At 42.4% G+C, this 21,312-nt stretch overlaps 1 protein-coding gene and 1 pseudogene across 11 annotated transcripts in view; one reads left to right on the top strand and one right to left on the bottom strand.

Moving 5' to 3' along the window:
* LOC311633334 (zinc finger protein 154-like) overlaps nt 1-21,312 on the bottom strand; it is a 118,778-nt gene that overhangs the window by 17,155 nt on the left and 80,311 nt on the right. For 3 of the 10 annotated variants that reach the window (XM_084905867.1, XM_084905865.1, XM_084905868.1), the window contains exon 3: nt 12,053-15,689. The exons of 2 other annotated variants lie outside the window; for them this stretch is intronic. In XM_084905867.1, the coding sequence (XP_084761993.1) occupies nt 13,534-15,689 (2,156 nt within the window). In that variant the 3' untranslated portion in view covers nt 12,053-13,533. Of the gene's footprint in view, nt 1-1,791; nt 3,467-8,290; nt 8,418-12,052; nt 15,690-15,951; nt 16,779-19,043; nt 21,048-21,312 lie in introns of those variants that run through there. 5 more of the 10 variants (XM_084905874.1, XM_084905872.1, XM_084905873.1 and 2 more) reach the window with 4 other exon arrangements.
* LOC311633819 (cullin-2-like) overlaps nt 1-21,312 on the top strand; it is a 392,353-nt pseudogene that overhangs the window by 349,435 nt on the left and 21,606 nt on the right. The gene's annotated exons all lie outside the window — the stretch shown is intronic.

Genomic DNA, 21,312 nt, shown 5'->3' with positions numbered 1-21,312 from the left:
AGGAGCTGTAAAAGCCTGAGGTACGGAGACACGCAGTGCACGGAAAAGACGGAGCCAGAGAGGAGGGAGGCTGAGTGCCTGGCTGGCGTTCCCTAGCAGGAAGGAGATAAAAGATCCGACTGTGCTGGGCCCCAGTTCCGACTGCTCTGAACCCCAGTTCTAGGCCAGACCCCAGGGACCCAGGCTCATCCATAGGGAGTTGGGCTGTAAGGCGGAACCCCGGGGGAGCGGTGAAAGGAGGTCCCGGCAGCGCGCACATTGTGTGCAGAGAAGGGACCGTTGGCTGTGCCGCGGGATTACCCTGGCGGGAAGGAGACAGGGGCTCCAGTCTGCTCTGAACGCCACCACCAACTCCACTTCTAACTGAACTGAACCCCAATACCGGACTTATTGGGGGAGAGCCTAGACTGTTGGTCAGCAGGCGAAAATCGAGGGCACCTTTCTCTCAGAGGCGCTTGCAACGAGTACTGCAGGACCCGCATAAGGCGGGGCTGACGGTAGCCAAAGCTGTAGGCTCCACTCTGAAACCCTGCCCCATCAAAGCAGAACACAGAGACTTTTAAGGCTACCAACTCAGGAAAGCTGCGAAAATGCCGAGACGAAATAGATCAGAAACGAAAGAAATGGAGGACAAAAAGCGACTGGACATAGAGTTCAAATCTACGCTTATAAGGTTTTTTCAAGAATTTCCTAGAAAAGATCGATAAGACCTATGAGGATATGAAAAGGGATCAACTAGAATTAATAAGGAATCAACAAGAAATGATAAAGGACCAACAAGAAATAAAGAATACATTGACTGAAATAAAAAAATATTATACAGAGTCCTAAAAACAGAATGGAAGATCGCAAGAATCAAGTCAAAGATTTGGAACATAAAGAGCCAGAAGACACTCCTCCGCAGAAGCTAGAAGGCAAGAGAATCCAGAAAATTGAAGATAATGTAAGAAACCTCTGGGACAACTTCAAGCGAACCAACATCAGAATTATGGGGGTCCCAGAAGATGAGAGAGAGCAAGATATCGAAAACATACTGAAAGAAATAGTGACAGAAAACTTCCCCCACCTGGGGAAAGAATTAGACTTACAAGTCCAGGAAGCACCCAGAACTCCAAACAAAGGGAATCCAAAGAGGACCACACCAAGACACATCATAATTAAAATTCCAAGAGCAAAAGACAAAGAGAGAATATTAAAAGCAGCAAGAGCAAAGAAGGTAGTTACCTATAAAGGAGCACCTATACGACTGTCAGCTGATTTCTCAACAGAAACCATGCAGGCCAGACAGGCATGGCAAGAAATATTCAAGGTGATGAATAGTAAGAACGTACAGCTAAAGATAATCTATCCAGCAAAGCTATCACTCAGAATCGAAGGTCAGATAAAGAGCTTCACTAATAAAAAAAAGCTAAAGGAGTTCATCACCACCAAACCAGAATCATATGAATTGCTGAAGGGGGTCCTTTCAGAAGAGAAAGTAAACAAAGATAAAAATTATGAACAACAAATATGTAACTATCAACAAGTGAATCTAAAAACCAAGGAAATTAAAAAAAATCTGATTAACAATATTAACTGTTGAATATAATAGAATCAGAGGTATGGAAGGGGAGTGAAGTGACGATTCTTAGGGAAAGGGGAGAGGGGGATGTGGGAAGAGACTGAACATAAACTGTGCACCTATGGATGAGGACAATGGGGGGTGGGGAAAGGGCAGAGGGTGGGATGGGAACCTGATGGAGGAGAGCAATGGAGGGGAGTGGGGGAAGGAACAGTTGTAATAATATGAACAATAAAAATTTATTAAAAAAAAAAATTTCCACATTTACTGCATTAATAAGGCTTTAGTCCTGTATGAACTCTCTGATGAAGATGAAGTATTTTTTAGTGGTAAAAGATTTCTCACATTCAATTCACTGGTAAGGCTTTTCTCCAGTGTGAACTCTCTGATGTTTTTTGAGAGCATGTCTCCATCTAAAAGATTTTCCACATTCACTGCATTGATAAGGCTTTTCTCCAGTGTGAACTCTCTGATGATACTGGAGATCAAGACTTCTTACAAAAGATTTTCCACATTCAATGCATTGATAAGGCTTTTCTCCAGTGTGAACTCTCTGATGATACTGGAGATCAAGACTTCTTACAAAAGATTTTCCACATTCACTGCACTGATAAGGCTTTTCTCCAGTGTGAATTCTCTGATGATAACGAAGAGCACTGCGTTTTGTAAAAGATTTCCCACATTCACTGCATTGATAAGGCTTTTCTCCACTGTGAACTCTCTGATGATAACAAAGAGTACTGCGTCTTGCAAAAGATTTCCCACATTCACTGCATTGATAAGGCTTTTCTCCACTGTGAACTCTCTGATGACATTGAAGAGCATTGTTACGTGTAAAGGACTTTGCACATTTAGTGCAATTATAAGGCTTTTCTCCGGTATGAATTCTCTGATGACGATGAAGACAACCGATCCTTGTAAAATATTTTCCACATTCACTGCAATGATAAAGCCTTTCACCAGTGTGCACTCTCTGATGACGACAAAGTTCAGTGTTACTGGTGTAAGCTTTATCACATTCACTGCATTGATAAGGCTTTTCTCCAATGTGAACTCTTTGATGATATAGGAGACTAGTGCTACATATAAAACATTTGCCACATTCACTGCATTGATAACGCTTTTCACCAGAGTGAACTTTATGATGATATTGGAGAGCACTGCGCCCTCTAAAATATTTTCCACATTCAGTGCATTGATAAGGCTTTTCTCCAGTGTGAACTCTCTGATGATATCGGAGACCACTGCTACTTTTAAAAGATTTCCCACATTCACTGCATTGATAAGGCTTTTCTCCAGTGTTACATGTCTGTTGAAAATGAAAACTAGATAAATTGGTAAAATTTCTTCCACATTCAGAAGACAGAAAACACCAACTTCCAAGATGGACACCTTTTCCCTGAATAACCGTGTGGGTATAACTAATGCCTTTCTTACATTCTTTTCTACTGTAGTAATTTTTATACCTTTGAAACATCATCCCACAAGTTGACATTGCAGTTGGACTGTCCCTCATCTGAGTAACCTTTGGGTGGAGATGTCCTGACCCGGTAAGGAAACCCTGACCAACCTCTTCGGATGCGAAACGATTCTGGGACACATTGAAGTTGCAGCTGTTTGCAAGTGAGATCCTTTCCACACCGCTAATGAAAGTCTTCTCTCTCACATTCTGCTGGTGAAATTTTGCACTGAAATAAAATCGTTTTGCACATGCCCCACATCTCAACAGTATCTGATCCTGCCTCTCCATCACGTGGAAAATGGTTCCCAAGACGAGTGCACAACTATCACAGGGGTGGCTCTTCTGGGAAGATAATGCTAACTTGGGATTCCTTGCCTGTGACACTCTTACAGAAATCTTCTGTTCAGTCTGGTCTTCCACATTCTCTAGTCCACAGCAGCAACCTGAACAAAAATAAACATAGGTGAAGTGCATGTTGACTTGATAAAAACAGAATACGTTCACAACATATGTGGATTTGCCATGACTGGACATGATTCTATTCACTGATTTTCAAGACAAGTAAGTAAGACTCTCAGGAAATGGCCGTTATATATAACATAGCCCAACAAGTCCCTGGATGATGAAAATCTCACCAAGGGAGGACAAAAGCATAAGCTGGGACAAAAACAAGAGAGGCAGGGTTTACCCGTTATTACTCCACAAGTGGCTTCCTTTTAGGACCTTTCATGATGCAGATGTGAATCTGTGTACAATAATTTCAATGTGTTCAAACCCATAAACTATCAATTGATACTAGAGCATGTAACATTCAGAGATAATATAATACGCATGCAAGCAAAGGCACTGCAGGCATGAAACAACATTGGAATGCAGTATAGCGAGATGTGTGAAAGAGGTACAAAGTTTACAGAGGTTAGAGTTATCCATGGGCTGGTAATCCGAGTAGAATGGTCACTATTAAAACTGAGTCCTACACAAAATGTCAACATTAAGCAAGAAGTAGAATTGGGTGAGGAGCCGAGACCGGTTTGGCTCAATGGATAGAGTGTCGGCTTGGGGACTGAAGGGTCCCGGGTTCAATTCCGGTCAAGGGCATGTACCTTGGTTGCGGGTATATCCCCAGTAGGGGGTGTGCAAGAGGCAGCTGATCGATGACTCTCTCTCATCGATGTTTCTAACTCTCTATTTCTCTCCCTTCCTCTCTCTGAACAAAATCAATAAAATATATTAAAAAAAAAAAAAAGAATTGGGTGAGGAATGGGTAATGGTAAAAAATGTTGTAAAAAAATGGGTTCATAGTTATAACTAAAACAAAGCCTAGGCTTGAAAACTACCCCCACAGCCCTTCACCAAGGCAAGACTGCCTCTGGGACTATCCTTTCACTGATAAAGTCTGCTGTGATGCAGAAATTATTCTGTCTCTTAAATCCTAGTTGAGCCACTGCATGGGATGAATAATGCCAATTTTATTTTATTTTTTTTAATATATTTTATTGATTTTTGTACAGGGAGGAAGGGAGAGAGATAGAGAGTTAGAAACATCAATGAGAGAGAGAGTCATCCATCAGCTGCCTCTTGCACACCCCCCACAGGGGATATACCCACAACCAAGGTACATGCCCTTGACCAGAATCGACCCAGGGCCCTCCAGTCCCCAAGCCAACGCTCTATCCATTGAGCCAAACCGGTCCCGGCAATAATGCCAATTTAAAAAAGATGGATGGTCAGCACTGTGGTAGAACAACAAAGCACAAATGAAATCACAGACAAAAGACCTATGAGAGTGACATCAGCAAGATGGCAGAATCAAAGATAGAGAATCTTTCCCCATCCCAGAGTAAGTAGAGGGCTATCCATGAAAAAAACATCCCGCAGGAAATAAAAATAAGAATATCATGAAAAAAACCTGTAATACAGAATACCAAAAAAGGACAACTGCATAGAAAGGATGACACGAGACTGGGTGAGCTAACACATTTGAAGATACCTAAGATCAAAAACAAGCGTTAATAATAACTAACGAACTAACTAAATAAATAAAGCGCACTAACCGATTAGGCTCAGTGGATAGAGTGTTGGTCTGCTGACTCAAGTATCCTAGATTTGATTCTCGTCAAGGGAATGTAACTTAGTGGCAGGCACATCCCCAGTAGGGGTTGTGCAAGAGGCAGCTGATTGATGTTTCTTTCTCATCTATATTTCTATATTTCTTCCTCTCCTTTCCTCTCTGTGAAATGTCAATAAATATGTTTTAAAAAAATAAAATGAATTAAATAAATAAATAGTCAGCTCTAGGTAGTTTGCTCAGTGCATATAGTGTCAGCCTGTAGACTGAAAGACGCTAGGTTCCATTCCAGTCAAGGGCACATGCCCAGTTCATTATGAATTCCTTCCCCGATAGGGACATGCAGGAGGCAGCTCATCAGTGATACTCTGTCAGCATTAATGTATCTCTCAATCTCTCTAACCCTTCCTCTCATAAATCAATAAAAATGTACTTAAAAAAAAAAAAAAAGATTGCCAAAACCGATTTGGCTCAATGGATAGAGTGTCGGCCTGCGGACTAAAAGGTCCTGGGTTTGATTCTGGTCAAGGGCATATACCTTGGTTGTGGGCACATCCCCAGTAGGGGGTGTGCAAGAGGCAGCTGATTGATGATTCTATATCATCGATGTTTCTAACTCTACCCCTCTCTCTTTCTCTCTGTAAAAAAATAAAAATCAATAAAATATATTCAAAAAAAAAAAGAAGCCAAAACCGGTTTGGCTCACTGGATAGAGCGTTGGCCTGCAGACTGAAAGGTCCCGGGTTCGATTCCGGTCAAGGGCATGTACCTTGGTTGCGGGCACATCCCCAGAAGAGGGTGTGCAAGAGACAGCCGATCCATGATTCTCTCTCATCGATGTTTCTAACTTCCTATCTCTCTCTTACTCTCTGTAAAATAATCAATAAAATATATTTTAAAAATACATATATTTAAATGTATAAATAATTTTTAAAGAATAAATGAATACGCCTAGCCAATGTTCTTCACTGATAATAGTGCTGGCTTGTGCACTGGAGGGCTCGGGTTCTATTCCCAGTCAAGGGTAGGTACCTGGGTTGCAGGTCTACTCCTACTCAATAGAGGCACATGTCGGAGGCAGCCAATCAATGTTTCTCTCTCTCTCTCTCTCTCTCTCTCTCTCTCTCTCTCTCTCTCTCTCTCTCTCTTTCATTCTCTCTAAAAGACCAATCAATGGAAAATATATCCTCACTATCCGGGTGAAGATAACAGAAGAATAAAGAATTAAATACAGAAAAATGATAGGATGTAAAATAAACATACAAATATTAGTTCAATTTCTACACACAAATAATAAATTCTTTGATGGAAAAATAAAGAATATAATCAAATTTACAATAGCATCCCAAACTATTAAACCCACAGGAATAAATTCAAACAAAATTGAAACATTTGTACACTGAGTACTATAAGACAGTGATGAAAGGAATGGAAGAAAGCACAAATCACTTGAAGGACAACTTGTGTTCAAGGGTCTGAAAATGAAATATGGTGGAGATAGCTTTAATACACAAGGCAAACTACAGATTAAATGCAATCCCAATCATCCAAACGGTATTTTACAAAGAAATGAATAGAAAATCTGGAAATGGAATCAAAATACCTCCATTAACAAAAGCAATCCTGAGGGAGAACAAAGCTGGTGGCATCACACGTCCAGATTTCAATTTATTACAAAGAGAAAACAAGCAAGCAGTGTGTTGCTGGAGAAACACAGATACAAATATAAACTGAACAGAAGAGAAAACATCTGAAGAAAGCCAGGGATATGCCGGGACCGGTTTGGCTCAGTGGATCGAGCGTCGGCCTGCGGACTGAAAGGTCCCGGGTTCGATTCCGGGCAAGAGCATGTACCTTGGCTGCGGGCATGTCCCCAGTGAGGGGTGTGCAAGAGGCAGCTGATCGATGATTCTCTCTCATCGATGTTTCTAACTCTCTATCCATCTCTCTTCCTCTCTGTGAAAAATCAATAAAATATATTTTAAAAAAAAAAAAAAGAAAGAAAGCCAGACAAACTTTTAATCGAGGCACATACTTTTAAGTGATCTCTAACGAAGCTGCAAGTCACAGAAAAGAGCAAAGACAGTTTCTTCAAGAGTTGATATGCACATGTAAAACAACAAACCTGGACACCACTAATAAAAATTTAACTCAATCTGTAGGACAGAATTAAACGTGAGTGCTAAAACTTAAAACTCCTCAGGACGACCTAGAGAAAAAGTGTGGAGGTTTATTTTGTACAGGAGTTTCTGAATGTAACACCAACCACAACACACACACACACACACAAAAGAAAACCTACACAGTCCATACTGCAACAAATAAAGAAAAAATAGCGTCTTCACAGCACAACAGCAATACACAAAATGAAATGAAAGGGCAATCTAGACAACAGAAGAAAATACTTGCAAATTGACTAAAGGAATACCTTGGAGATATTGTGGATTCGGTTCTGATCAGCACAATAAATGAATATTGCAATATAGACAGAAATGCACACAAATACTTGCAGTTCCCTGGGAATAATAAAGGTATGTTCATACTCTACTGCAGATTTTAACAATGCAATGACTCTGCCTCAAAAGCAAAGTCTATATAACTTCATGAAGAATATTTACTTGCTAAACAATAGTAACAAACATCTAAACTTGCTAGAAATATGGTGGCACTAGACCGACTGAATGCTGGGCTGCCAAAAACATGGACTTAGTAGAAAATCCGGTGTGGGGAAGTAATATCTGCCGAGCATTATTAAACCCATGCAAAAAAATGTGTTCCTGTATGTCATAAGCAATTAATATATAAAATAAACAAGGTATTCAAAAGACTAACAAAAAATATATATAGTTAAAAAACAGGTTTAATGATATACAGGCAATTTTTCAAAAATATATACACATGAACAACAGGAAAATAGAAAATGCTTTCCTCACTAATCAAGGTGGAATCCTTCAGTCTTCCTGCAAGACTAGCAACCACAAGTCCTTCTGTGAATGTAGTCCAGAGGGGAGAATTGGGACTTCTGGAATAGAAGGGAGCAGTGGAACCAGTCCAACCCTCCCCAGGACAGCAACTACCCAGGAAACAGGAAAATCAAGCAGAAACACAATCTACATGGGAGGACACAGCACACCCTGGGAGATGGGGCCTGAGAAATCCCAAAGCCAAGTCCAAATCACTGTGAGAGTGAGGGTCTTACCCAGCGAGGATACAAGTACAAAGTTCTCCAGCATCACATTCAGGTACAGCTGTCTCTGACCCTCATCAAGGAGACTCCATTCCTCCCTGGAGAAGTTCAGGGCAATGTCCTCCAAGGTCACGCCAATCTGTCAGAATAGAGACAATTGAAATCAGAGCTGTCTCTCTGAGAACCCCCACTGCTACTCCTTACACACCTTCCCCCCCTCAACCACCTCCAGGGCACCCGGTTAGTGTGGAAACCAGGCCCTAATGCCAGTGCAGGCTGCTCTCTCATCACAGTCCCATTACTCACTGGGATTGTCCTCAGCAGAGTAGCTGGGTGGGTGGGTGGGAAGGTTTGGGGGAGGGGAGGGGAGAGAGCAATGCCATTTAAGCTCTGGGGATGCCTGCAGGACCCCAGCCTCCGGCCACGCAATTCCACTGCAGCCTCCTAGACCATGCCTCCCAGACAAAGCCAAGAGTGGGTTTGTGCTTCACCTATAAGTTCCCACATCAGGTCCCGGGAACCATCAGCTCACACTTCCTCCAGATGTGCCCCTTCCCATCTTCAGTCCCAGGTTCACTCCCTCAGCTCTGCCCCCTTTCTGCTCCAATGCCACTGGGTCTCGCTGGACTCCCCCATGAACTGGGCACATGGCATGTGGAGAAGCCCGTCTTACAGCGGGTCCAGGACCACCCCAGGCCCCTGAGGGACCCCACAGCCGGGAAAGCCCCCATGAGGCTGTGAGGTCCTCCCTGCAGCCTCTGATCTGCCCGCCGATCCTCACAGCCACACCCTCAGGGGAACCTCAGAGGCCGGGCACCCCTGTCCTCTCCGCCCCGCACTGGCTGTGTCCTCAGAAGCCACCGCGCTCCTCCCTCCCCTCCGCCTTCCTCACGGCCCTCCCCGCGGACGGAGCTGCAGGAGGGACAGGCCCGCACCGGGCTGTGGGGTGCGGGGTGAGGAGGCGGGGGGCCCGGGGGACAGACACTCACCTCAGCGAAGCCCCTCAGCGCGGGCGCCGCCATCGAGCTCCGTGGGCCACGTGGGGCGGGAGCGGCGAGCGGAAGCCGCGGCAGGAATGGCGGGACCTGTCCCGGCCCTGGCGGGGGTCCGAGCGATGACTCCGAGCTTCAACCCTGAGGGGTGAACGTTGGCTGTTCGGCGGGAAACACCGCTCTTCAGCATTCTCCACAAGACCATGCGACCAGGAACTCCTGATCGCCTCAGACAATAACCTGAGTAGACAAAATTCTAACACAAGGGCTACTGGTCCCGCCCCACGGAAGGGGCCAAACGGAAATGCCTTCTGGGAAGCCCCATTGGCTGAGCCTGGTGGCATTCCAATCTCGGCCTTGTAGGTAATGTAGTTTCTCAGCTCCAAGACTAGAGTCCGGTATTCCTCTGTTGACTCCAGGAAAGGAATTACAGGTAGGGGCAAATAGCACAAGAACACAAGTATACTCAGGGTCCTCTAGGGCCTTTAGGGGAGGTGATGTTTGGGGCAAGTTGGTTTCTCCTGCATACGTGTGGCTGGTTTAGCGTATCTTTTCTTACAGGTTCTGCTCTGACCCAAAGGAGGGCACTGTTTTTTCATTGAAAACTTTTGGCTGTGTCTCCCTCACCCCAAATGTAGCTGGAGGAGATTGCTCAAGCCTCTAACTGGATCTAACCTGCCTCCACTGAATACACTGTAAAAGTTAATGTCACAGCCGAAACTGGTTTCCTTAGTAAATGATGGTTGAAGCCATGAAACATGCTGTGGCTTTCCTTCTATGGTTCTACATTTTTCTGTTCACACCGTATTATATTTTCTCAGCTCACTAATTTTCCTCAAGTTGTCATAAATGAGGCCTCACATTTGTAGGAAAAAGATGTCATGGTAGCCAATGTTTCAGCATAGCCCTAGTCAGGAACTTGATTACTTTATAGAATAAGTTACATAATAATGTTTAATAATAACTGTTGATAATAAAGGTTGATCTTCTGAAGGTGGTGAAGAATGTTAGTAGGAGGTCCCGGCGGCGCGAACATTGTGCGCAGAGAAGGGACCGTTGGCTGTGCCACGGGATTACCCTGGCGGGAAGGAGACAGGGGCTCCAGTCTGCTCTGAACGCCACCTCCAACTCCACTTCCAACTGTACTGAACCCCAATACCGGACTTATTGGGGGAGAGCCTAGACTGTTTGGCAGCATGTGAAAATCGAGGGCACCTTTCTCTCAGAGGAGCTTGCAACTAGTACTGAAGGACCCGCATAGGGCGGGGCTGACGGAAGCCAAGGCTGTAGGCTCCACCCTGAAACCCTGCCCCATCCAAGTAGAACACGGAGACTTTTAAGGCTACCAACTCAGGAAAGCTGCGAAAATGCTGTGATGAAATAGATCACAAACGAAAGAAATGGAGGACAAAAAGCGACTGGATATAGAGTTCAAATCTATGCTTATAAGGTTTTTCAAGAATTTCCTAGAAAAGATGGATAAGACCTATGAGGATATGAAAAGGGATCAACTAGAATTAATAAGGAATCAACAAGAAATGATAAGGGACCAACAAGAAATAAAGAATACATTGACTGAAATAAAAAGTATTATACAGAGTCCTAAAAACAGAATGGAAGATCGCAAGAATCAAGTCAGCCTTTGCTGTTTGAAGACTGGCAGCCTCCAGGGGAGCCCAAGCCATGGGGCCAATCTGGCAGCTGCCAAGTCATGTAGTCAAAAATGGCGACAATCTAAACTATTCTTTGACAGAGAAGATGATTTGTTTAAATTCACATCCATAGTCCATGCTGGATAGGTCTGTGGGATATTCTTCCGTCCTATTTGTAACATATATATGGTGGTGTAAGTACGTCATTTGGGTCTTAAAACTCCAGACTCTGTAATGCAGGCATACCTCTATGTTATGACAAGCTGCATTGGTCTCACAGATGATGTGTTTTCATAAAAAGGACTCCAGTCCCTTTACCAGGAAAATAACAACCCTTTTTTAGCCATTTTTAAGATGTCTCTTTCATGAGGAAGGTCATTGTCCCTACCAGTAGATGTTTCTGTGTTCCTTGGAGTGATATGGAGAATCCTTCCATCACCATCTTGGACTCTGGACCCCACATTACCCAGAAGGCCTTGTAAGGAATACCACCAGCTTAGCCAATAAAATGTCAGAAAAGGCCTTTCTCTTAAGTCACCCGCGCTCAGGGGCGGGACTTCCGGTGCACTCTAGGCGGCTATTGATCTTCACCCAGAATCTACTCCAGTATTGAGTGGAAGGCTCTAGGTGGGCTGCGGCAGTGGCAGGTACTGGGAGAAAAGGCCAGAGTCCTTGCCCGCTCAGCATGCACGTGGGAATGAAATTGGCTGATGCTACATGGTTACTTATGTCCATGAAGGAATAGAACCCCTTTATTCCCCCTTCCACTGCCCCTTGCTTCTTACCTGCCTCTCTGGCCTCGGTTCGCCAACAGCGTCCAATGCCAATAGTATTGCTCAGTTGCTCAACTGAGGTGAGTTTGCATTCCCCGCGCCATCTCATCTCACTGCCTCCTTACACTCCACCCAGCAGCCTGGGTTCAGGGTGCCTGTCACATCCTGCAGCTCAGGTCCCCATCAAGGATCCTGAGGAAGGTGCAGTGGAAAGAGTATTGGGAGTTCTGAGGACTCAGGAAATCCAGGGCAGTGGATAGGGGTTAGTAATTTGTATCCGAATTTCCCCTGCAGATGTGGGTGGTTAGTATTGAATCCAAGGTCAGAGGTGGGCAGGGAGGATTTCAGAGCTGCAGGCCCTGCTTTCCCCAGGCTGTGGAGTCCACCAGGAATCAGGTTGTGCTATATCCTTCTGAAACCTCTCAAGCTCTCTCTGGATTCCATATGCCAAGGTCATGAGTGAGCTCTGAGAGGCCCTGTGCTGTGGATCAGAAAGGTGGTAGAGCTGAGGCAGTGAACCTGAGGTCTGAAGTTGTGATGTGGTTATACATTACACAGTGGTATGCACATCTGGAGGAAGTGTGAGCTGATGGTACTGGAAACCTGGTATTGGGACATTTAAAAAAAAATTTTTTTAATTGATTTCAGAGACAAAAGGAGGAGGGAGAGAGAAACATCATTGATAATAGAGAATCATCCATAGGCTCCCTCTGGAAGCCCGGTACTAGGTATGTATTCTGCAACCTAGGCATGTGTCCTTAATTAGAATCTTTAATTAGAATCTTAATTGGGATCTTTCAGCCCACAGTCCAAAACTAACCACTGAGAAAAACCCGTCAGGGCTGGTATTAGGACTGTTAGTAAAAATTTTTGAGCATGCTTCCTTCTAGTTTGGATTCCAGTGGTCTTTTACATAAAAGTTTTTACATCGCTGTACTTGGAGACCCAGATCTCCTAATAAACACAGTAAATAGAACAACAAATTAAACAAGTGTAAGGAAAAGGCCTTTATTATTTTGCAAAGAGACCTGAGACTGTCAGTTGATGACTTAGGCACTCAATAAATTCATCATTGGCATCTAGGGAAAGTGTGTTCCTGAAAATGGCAATCCCTCTGCAACATTGTTTACTGGGGCCAACAGTAATCAGTCCTTTGTGGCAACTCATGACAGGGCAACAAGTAAGAACTAAGGGCTCAGCTATTCCTAAATATCTTCAATAAATTAGACAACAGAGTTAGCTTTGTTGTGTATGAGGATGGTGATTGATGCCATCTGTAAGGTGATTCAAGTGAAATACCTTCAGCAACAGCAATATGCAGTGACATACATCTAGCAGGACATTTATGTATGTTACAAAGTGCAACATAACTACGTAGCTCCAACATAAGCAAACACAACAGCAAAAACATGGGAACTTTACATAATATAGGTAAGTACATGTATGAGATACAATTGAGAAAAATTAGGATTCACAAATTTTCTTATACTATGGTTAAGTGCAATCTAAAAAACTAATTTCCTACACATCTAAGAAATTTCTCACATTTGCACTCTTATGTGGAGAGAGAATTTAGAAACATGCCTGAGAGATACCTCACATTAATTGAACTCACAGTAGTGTGAACTCTGATATTGGAAACCACTCATAGTTTTAAAAGATTTCCCACATTCACTACATTTATAAGGCTTTCTCCTGTATGAACTCTCTAATGATTATGTAGGTGAGACTTAGTTGTAAAAGATTTTCCACAGTCACTGCACACAGAGGGCCTTTCTCCTGTGTGACCTCTCTGATGTATACAGAGGTTGGTGTTAATGGTAAAACTTTCCCCTCACTTATTGCATTGATAAAAGTTTTTCCTCTGTGTGAATTCTCTGATTTTGAAAACCATTACTAGTTGTAAAAGACTTTGCATATTCAATGCATTTATATGAATTTTCTCCAGTATGAACTCTTTGATGACAACGAAGGGCAGCCCTCCATGTGAAAGATTTCCCACAGTCACTGCATTTATAAGGCTTTTCTCCTGTATGAACTCTCTGATGACTACGAAGTTGAATGCTAGTGCTAAAAAATCTCGCACATTCACTGCATTGATAATGCTTTTCTCCTGTGTGAATTCTCTGATGATATTGAAAACCATTGCTACTTGTAAAAGACTTTCCACATTCAATGCATTTATAAGGCTTTTCTCCTGTATAAACTCTCTGATGACAACGAAGGGCAGTCCCCCATGTAAAAGATTTCCCACAGTCACTGCATTTATAAGGCTTTTCTCCTGTATGAACTCTCTGATGATTACGTAGGTGAGAGCTAGTTGTAAAAGACTTTCCACATTCATTGCACTCATAGGGCCTTTCTCCAGTGTGAACTCTCTGATGACAACGAAGTTCAGTGCTAGTGATAAAAGACTTTCCACATTCACTGCATTGATAAGGCTTTTCTCCTGTGTGAACACTCTGATGATATTTAAGATGAGTGCTACTTGTAAAAGACTTTTGACATTCACTACATTTATAAGGATTTTCTCCTGTATGAACTCTCTGATGCCGACGAAGTTCACTGCTCCAGGTAAAAGATGTCCCACAGTCACTACATTTATAAGGTGTTTCTCCTGTATGAACTCTCTGATGACAATGAAGCGCATTGCTATTGGTAAATGTTTTCGAACATTCAGTGCATTTATAAGGCTTTTCTCCAGTGTGAATTCTCTGATGACAATGAAGGTCACTGCTGCTGGTAAAAGATTTCCCACAATCACTGCATTTATAAGGCTTTTCTCCAATGTGAACTCTCTGATGATATTGAAGACCAGAGCACCTAGTAAAAGATTTCCCACATTCACTGCACTTATATGGCTTTTCTCCTGTATGAACTCTCTGATGAAGACGAAGGTCGGTGCTAGTGGTATAAGATTTCTCACACTCATTGCATTTATAAGGCTTTTCTCCTGTGTGAACTTTCTGATGTCTGTGAAGGTGAGTGCTAGTGGTAAAACATTTCCCACATTCACTGCATTGATAAGGCTTTTCTGCTGTGTGAATTCTCTGACGATTTTCAACACCAGTGCTACTGGTAAAAGATTTTCCACATTCAATGCATTTATACCGATTTTCTCCTGTATGAACTCTTTGATGACAAGGAAGGGCAGTCCTCCTTGTAAAACATTTTCCAGAGTCACTGCTTTTGTAAGACTTTTTTTCTGTATGAACTCTCTGATGATTATGTAGGTAAGAGTTAGTTTTAAAAGCTTTTCTACATTCACTGCGCTCACAAGGCCTTCCTCCAGTGTGGAAAGCTTCATGATCATCTAGGCTGTTAATGCTGCTAAAAGCTTTCCCATATTCACTGCATTGATAAAGTCTTTTTCCAGTGTGACCTTGCTGTTGATCATGAAAGCTAGAAAATATGGTTAAATATTTTCCATATTCAAAGCACACAAAACACTGACTTCCTGCATGGACAGCCTTTTCCGGAATAAAATTGTGGTTGCAACTAATGTCTTTGTTACATTCTTTCCTGGTGTAATAATTTTTTATCCTCTGAAACATCATCCCACGCATCAAAATAGCATTTAGACAGTCCCTGGACCTAGTAGCCTTTAGGTGGAGATGTCCAAACCCAGTAAGGACATCCTGCGCAACCTCCCCACATGTGAAATGATTCTGAGACACATTGAAATTGCAGCTGTTTTCACGTGAAATATTGTCCACACCTCTAATGAAAGTCTTTTCTCTCACATGCAATTGGTCAACTTTTACTCTGAAGTAAAATTGTTTTGTACATGCCCCAAACCTCAACAGTATAAGTCCATATTCTGTTTCCTGCAGCTCAATAAAATGGAAAATGTTTCTGAATACTAGCCCACAACTCTCACAGGGGTGGCTCTTCTGGGAAGACAAGGTTACCTTCGGATTCCTTGCCTGTGACATGCTTACAGAAATGTTCTCGGTAGTGGGTGCCTCCACATTCTCTGCTCCACAGCAGTAACCTGAACAAAAGAAAACGCTGGTGAGGTACATGTTGATGTTATGAAAACAGAATATCATTACCACAAATGTTTATGTGTCATGACTAAACCTGATTGCATAGAACCATTTTCAAGACAAATGAGGTATACTCTGAGGAAATACATAATGTGGCCCCAAAAGTCAGTTAATGATGAAACGCTAAGGACAGAAGCACGGGATGGGACACAAAGAAGAGAAGAGGGCTCTACTCATTGTTCTTTCACAAATGCCTTCTTTTCATACCTTACATGCTGGCCATGTAAGTCTGTGTAGAATAATTTAAAACTGCTCAAAGCCATAAAGATTGATTATATTAGAACACATGATGTTCAATGTCAATATAATATATGTGCACTCCAAGGTGCTTCAGGCATGGACCAACGTTGGAGTGAAGTAAAGAGTGACCTGTGAAAGAGGCAGAGGTGCAAAGTTTAGAGTGACTAAGACTATATGTGAGGTGGGAAACCAAGTACAAATGATCACTATTAAAACTGAATAGTAGGGAAATTATCAACATAAGCACAAACAAGCATAACTGGGTGAGGAATGGGCAACTTTAGCCAAATACTGGGTTTCTAGCCATTAATGTAATAAAGGCCAGCCAAGAATTCCTCCCTAATGACTGTTGACCAAGGTAAGGCTGCTTGTGGGTCCACTGTGTCATCCATAAAATCTTGTTTCTTCTTTGATACACAAATGATTCTTCTACTTAAATTCCATTAGATAAATGATGCAAATCTTGAAAGAAAAACAGATTAAATGGATGGTCAACACTGGTAGAACAATAAAGGACAAATGAGATCACAGACAAAAGACCTATGTGACACCAGCAAGATGGCAGGATCAAAGATATGAGCATCTTTCCCCATCCCACAGTAAGCAGACAGCTAACCATGAACAAAAATGCTATAAGATATGGGAATAAGAATACCTTGAAAACAAACCGTATTCCAGAACACAAATAAAGAACTCTATAGAAAGGATGACTGGAAAAGACTGGGTGAATAGACATATTTGAAAATATATACAGTCAAAAACAAGGCTCAGAGTTACCCCTGTAGCCACCTTGCTTCTGTTGCCATTAACCTTAGTGGCGTGTTCTTAAAAAAAAAAAATTGGAAAATTTTATGTTTAAAGACCACAGAATGGCTTGTCCAGTATGGCTCAGTTGGTTGGAACATTGTCCTGTGTATCAAAGAGTAGAGGATTCAATTCCCAGTCGAGGCACATATCACTGTAAACAACCATCAACCAAAACTGCTGGAAAGCTAGCTACTACCAAGTCTTAGGACTAGAAGTGAATGAGAAAGCACACTGAGACTGGTAAGAGGTACTAAGGCATGGAAGGTGCTGGTCTTTACCCATGTGGGCCACTTATTTTTTTTTACAGAGAGAAAGAGGGAGAGAGAGAGAAGCATCTATCAGCTGCCTCCTGCCCACAACTAAGGTACATGCCCATTATTGGGATCAAACCTGGGACCCTTCAGTCCACAAGCTGACACTCTATCCACTGAGCCAAACCAGTTTTGGCTGTGGGCCACTTATTAAATTGAGATTGAGGTCGTCTTTGCAAAGGTCACACGGAGGAGAAAGAGGTCCCAGTACAACATCAGATGTCCAACCCAGGGTCCCAGAAATGGGGAAAAAAGTCCCTATTGGAAATAAGAACTTTGGTCTGTAAACACCAGTGCAGACTACAGCTGAGTGACAGAGGCTATGGGAGATAAAGCTGCTCTTACAATGCCAGCACTACCAACTGAACTTAAAAACCCCCCTTCCTTGGAGCTCAACTACCAAGGAGTTCCAGTACCAGGGAAGGCTTGGGAGAGTGGGGGATACTAAGATACATATGTGGAAAAAACTAGCATGCCGGAAGGAACTCAAGAGAGCTTTCTTCCAGACTTAGATGCTCTCAGGGATCATTGTTCCTATGCTGAGACATCGCAGTTGCAGGGTTACCTGGCAGCCATTTGTTTCCTCCACCCTAGTGATTCCCTGAGATCTCATTGCATCCAATTTATTTTTATTTTTAAAAAATATATTTTATTGACTTTAGAGAGGAAGGGAGAGGGAGAAAGTGATAGAAACATCAATGATGAGAAACATTGATTGGCCGACTCCTGCATGCCCCCCACTGGGGATCAAGCCCGCAACCCAGGCATGTGTCCTTAGCCAGAATGGAACCTGGGACCTTTCAATCCACAGGCCAACGTTTTATCCAGTGAGCCACATCAGCTAGGGCCCCATCCAACTTAAAAGTCCACCCAAGCTTTGCATCAGCATTTGTATATGAATGGCCTGTCTTTGCTCAGGCTAAAACCTGTCAAGGAAGTTGCAGTAGAGTCAGGGAGCTCCAAATATAAATAAAAGGACCAAGATCTGACACCAGCATTAGCCTTTCTTGCTTTACAGCAGGGCCTCATCAGGGCACTTCCAAACCTGATACAAAGAGGAGAATCTGCAGATTTCTCTTGAGATGCTGTTGGGTGGCTCCAGGCAGACGGGCCTTAGCCCAAGAGCCAGTATATCCAGTGGTCAGTGTCAAACCACATCAGCTTACAACTCTACATCCACAAGGGACACAGTCAAGGAGCAGACTTACTGACCACCAAAGCCCCACTGAAGCAAGTCCTGCTCCAGAGGGGTGTCTCCTCCAGCAGCTCTCCCACTAAGTCGCAATGGCCCCGATAGATGCTAAAATCCACAAAAAAATTCTGGTGAATTGACTCCAGCAGTACATTAGAAAGATCATACACTGTGACCAAGTGAAATGAAAGGATGGTACAACATCTGAAAATCAATAAACATGATATGTCAAATAAACAAATTGAAAGACAAAAATCAGTCATATCAACAAATGCAGAAAAAGCATTTAACAAACTCTAGCACCTTTTCTTGATAAAAACAAAGGGGAATAACAAGGATCATACCTCAACATAATAAAAGCCTTATATGACAAACCTACAGCCAACATACTAAATGGGTAAAAAACTAAAACCATTTTGCCTCAGAACAGAACAAGACAGTGATGCCCACTTTCACCACTCCTGTTCAACATAGGACAGGAAGTGTTAGTCACAGAGATCAGGCAAGAAGAATTATTATAAAGGCAACAAAATTGGAAATGAAGAAGTAAAACTATCATTATTCACAGATGACATGATATGGTACAAAGAAAACCATAGACTGCATAAAAAACTACTAAATAAACACATTCAGCAATGTAGCAGGATACAAATTTAACAACCAGAATTCTATGGCTTTTTATACACCAATAGTAAACTGGCTTTTTATACACCAATAGTGAACTTGCAGAAAGAGAAAGAAAGAAAGAATCCTATCTACCACTATAGCAAAAAAAATTAGGATACCTAGGGATAAACTTAACTAAGGAAATAAAAGACCTGTACTGCGAAAACTATAGGAAGTTGAAGAAAGACATAAAAGACATAAACAAATTATCATTAAAATGTCCACACTACTCAAAGCAATCTATAGATTCAATGCAATCCCAATTAAGATACCAAGGGCCTAGTTCATAGACCTAGAACAAACTTGCCAAAAATTCATATGGAATATATAAAAAAAGAAGAAATGAAGAGCTGCAGCAAACTTTATAAAGAAGAACAAACTTGGAGGAATCACATTACCAGATATCAACCGATATTATAAAAATGCCTGGCACTAGAAGAACAACAGACAGATAGAACAATGCAACAGAACACACAACCCAGAAATTGGCCCAAGCCATTATGCCCAGTATTTGACAGAGGAAACAACAGCATACAATGGAGTCAACACAGCCTCTTCAATAAGTGCTGTTGGGAACATGGGAGAGATACATGCAAAAGAATGAAACTAGACCACCAATTTACACCATTCACAAAAATAAACTCAAAATAGATAAAGGACTTAAATTTATGTCGTGAAACCATAAAAATCTTAGAAGAATCCACAGGCAACAAAACATTAGACATAAGTCCTACAAATACCTTTATTGATACAGCTCCGAGGAAATGAAAGCAAGGAAAAAATAAATGGTACTACATCAAAATAAAAAGCTTCTAAAAGCAAAAGAAAACATCAACAAAATAACAAGAAAGCCCTGATTGGTTTGGCTCAATGGATAGAGCGTCGGCCTGCAGACTGGAGGGTCCCTGTTCGATTCCAGTCAAGGGCATGTACCTTGGTTGCGGGGTGTGCAAGAAGCAGCTGATCGATGATTCTCATCGATGTTTCTAACTCTCTATCCCTCTCTCTTCCTCTCTGTAAAAAATCAATAAAATATATTTTTTTAAAAATGACAATGAGATACCATCTCACACCTGTTAAGATGGCTAGTGTCAATAAATCAACAAATAAAAAGTGCTTGCGATGATGTGGAGAAAAATGGACCCTGGTGCATGGCAGGTAGGAATGTAGACTGGTGCAGACACAGTGGAAAATAGCATGGAGTTTCCTCAAAAAATTAAAAATGAACTCCCATTTGACCCAGTAATCCCACTTCTAGGAATATATCCGAAGAAATCAGAAACACTAATCACAAAAAAACATATACACCCCTATGTTCATATCAGCACAATTTATGATAGCTAAGATTTGGAAACAGCCTAAGTGACCCTCAGCAGATGAGTGGATTAAAAAGCTGTGATATATCCACACCAGTGGTTCTTAACCTTCCTAATGCAGCATCCCTTTAATACACTACCTTATGTTGTGGTGACCCTCAGCCATAACATTATTTTCGGTGCTACTTCATAACTGTAATTTTGCTATTGTTATGAATCGTAATGTAAATATCTGATATGCAGGATGTCTTAGGCGACCCTTGTGAAAGGGTCATTCGAACCCCAAATGCGTAGGGGTTGAGAACCGCTGACCTGCTTTTTTCGCTATCCCTTTCCAGCATCCAAGATGTCGAAGAGGACATGGTGGGTCCTCTAGGACGAAATTCCGGACTTCCCTGGTCTCCCTGTAGGAGGTGATCAACTGTGCTGAGAACACAGAAGCCAAAAATCTGTACATTATTTCTGTGAAGGGGTTCATGGGATGACTGACCAGACTTCTTGCTGCTGGTGCGGGTAACATGGTGACGGCCAAAGTAAAAAAGGCAAATCAGAGCTCAGAAAGAAGGTATATCCAGTGGTGGTAGACAGCAGAAGTCATACTGGAGAAAAGATGGTGTGTTTATTTTGAGGATAATGTGGGGGTCATAGTAAATAATAAATGGGAGATGAAAGGTTCAGCCATCACATGACCCCGTTATAAAGGAGTGTGCAGATTTGTGGCCCAGGACTGTATCCAATGCTGGCAGCACTGCATGACTTTCTGGTGTATTTCTAAAGAAAAAAAACCATTAAAAATTGGTGACATGAAAAAAAGAGAGAGAGAGAGAGAGAGAGAGAGAGAGAGAGAGAGAACCACTGACCTACACAATAGAATACTATGCTACTGTAAAAAAAAGAAGGAATGTGCCCTAGTTGGTTTGGTTCAGTAGATAGAGTGTCAACCTGCAGCCTGAAAGGTCCCAGGTTTGATTGCAGTCAAGGGCACATGCCCAGGTTGCAGGCTCGATCCCCAGTGGGGCATGTGCAGGAGGAAGCC

Source organism: Pipistrellus hanaki (genome assembly GCF_964339955.1).
Source record: "Pipistrellus hanaki genome assembly, chromosome: 15".
Lineage (NCBI taxonomy): Eukaryota > Metazoa > Chordata > Mammalia > Chiroptera > Vespertilionidae > Pipistrellus > Pipistrellus hanaki.
This window is presented reverse-complemented; position numbering and strand designations above follow the sequence as displayed.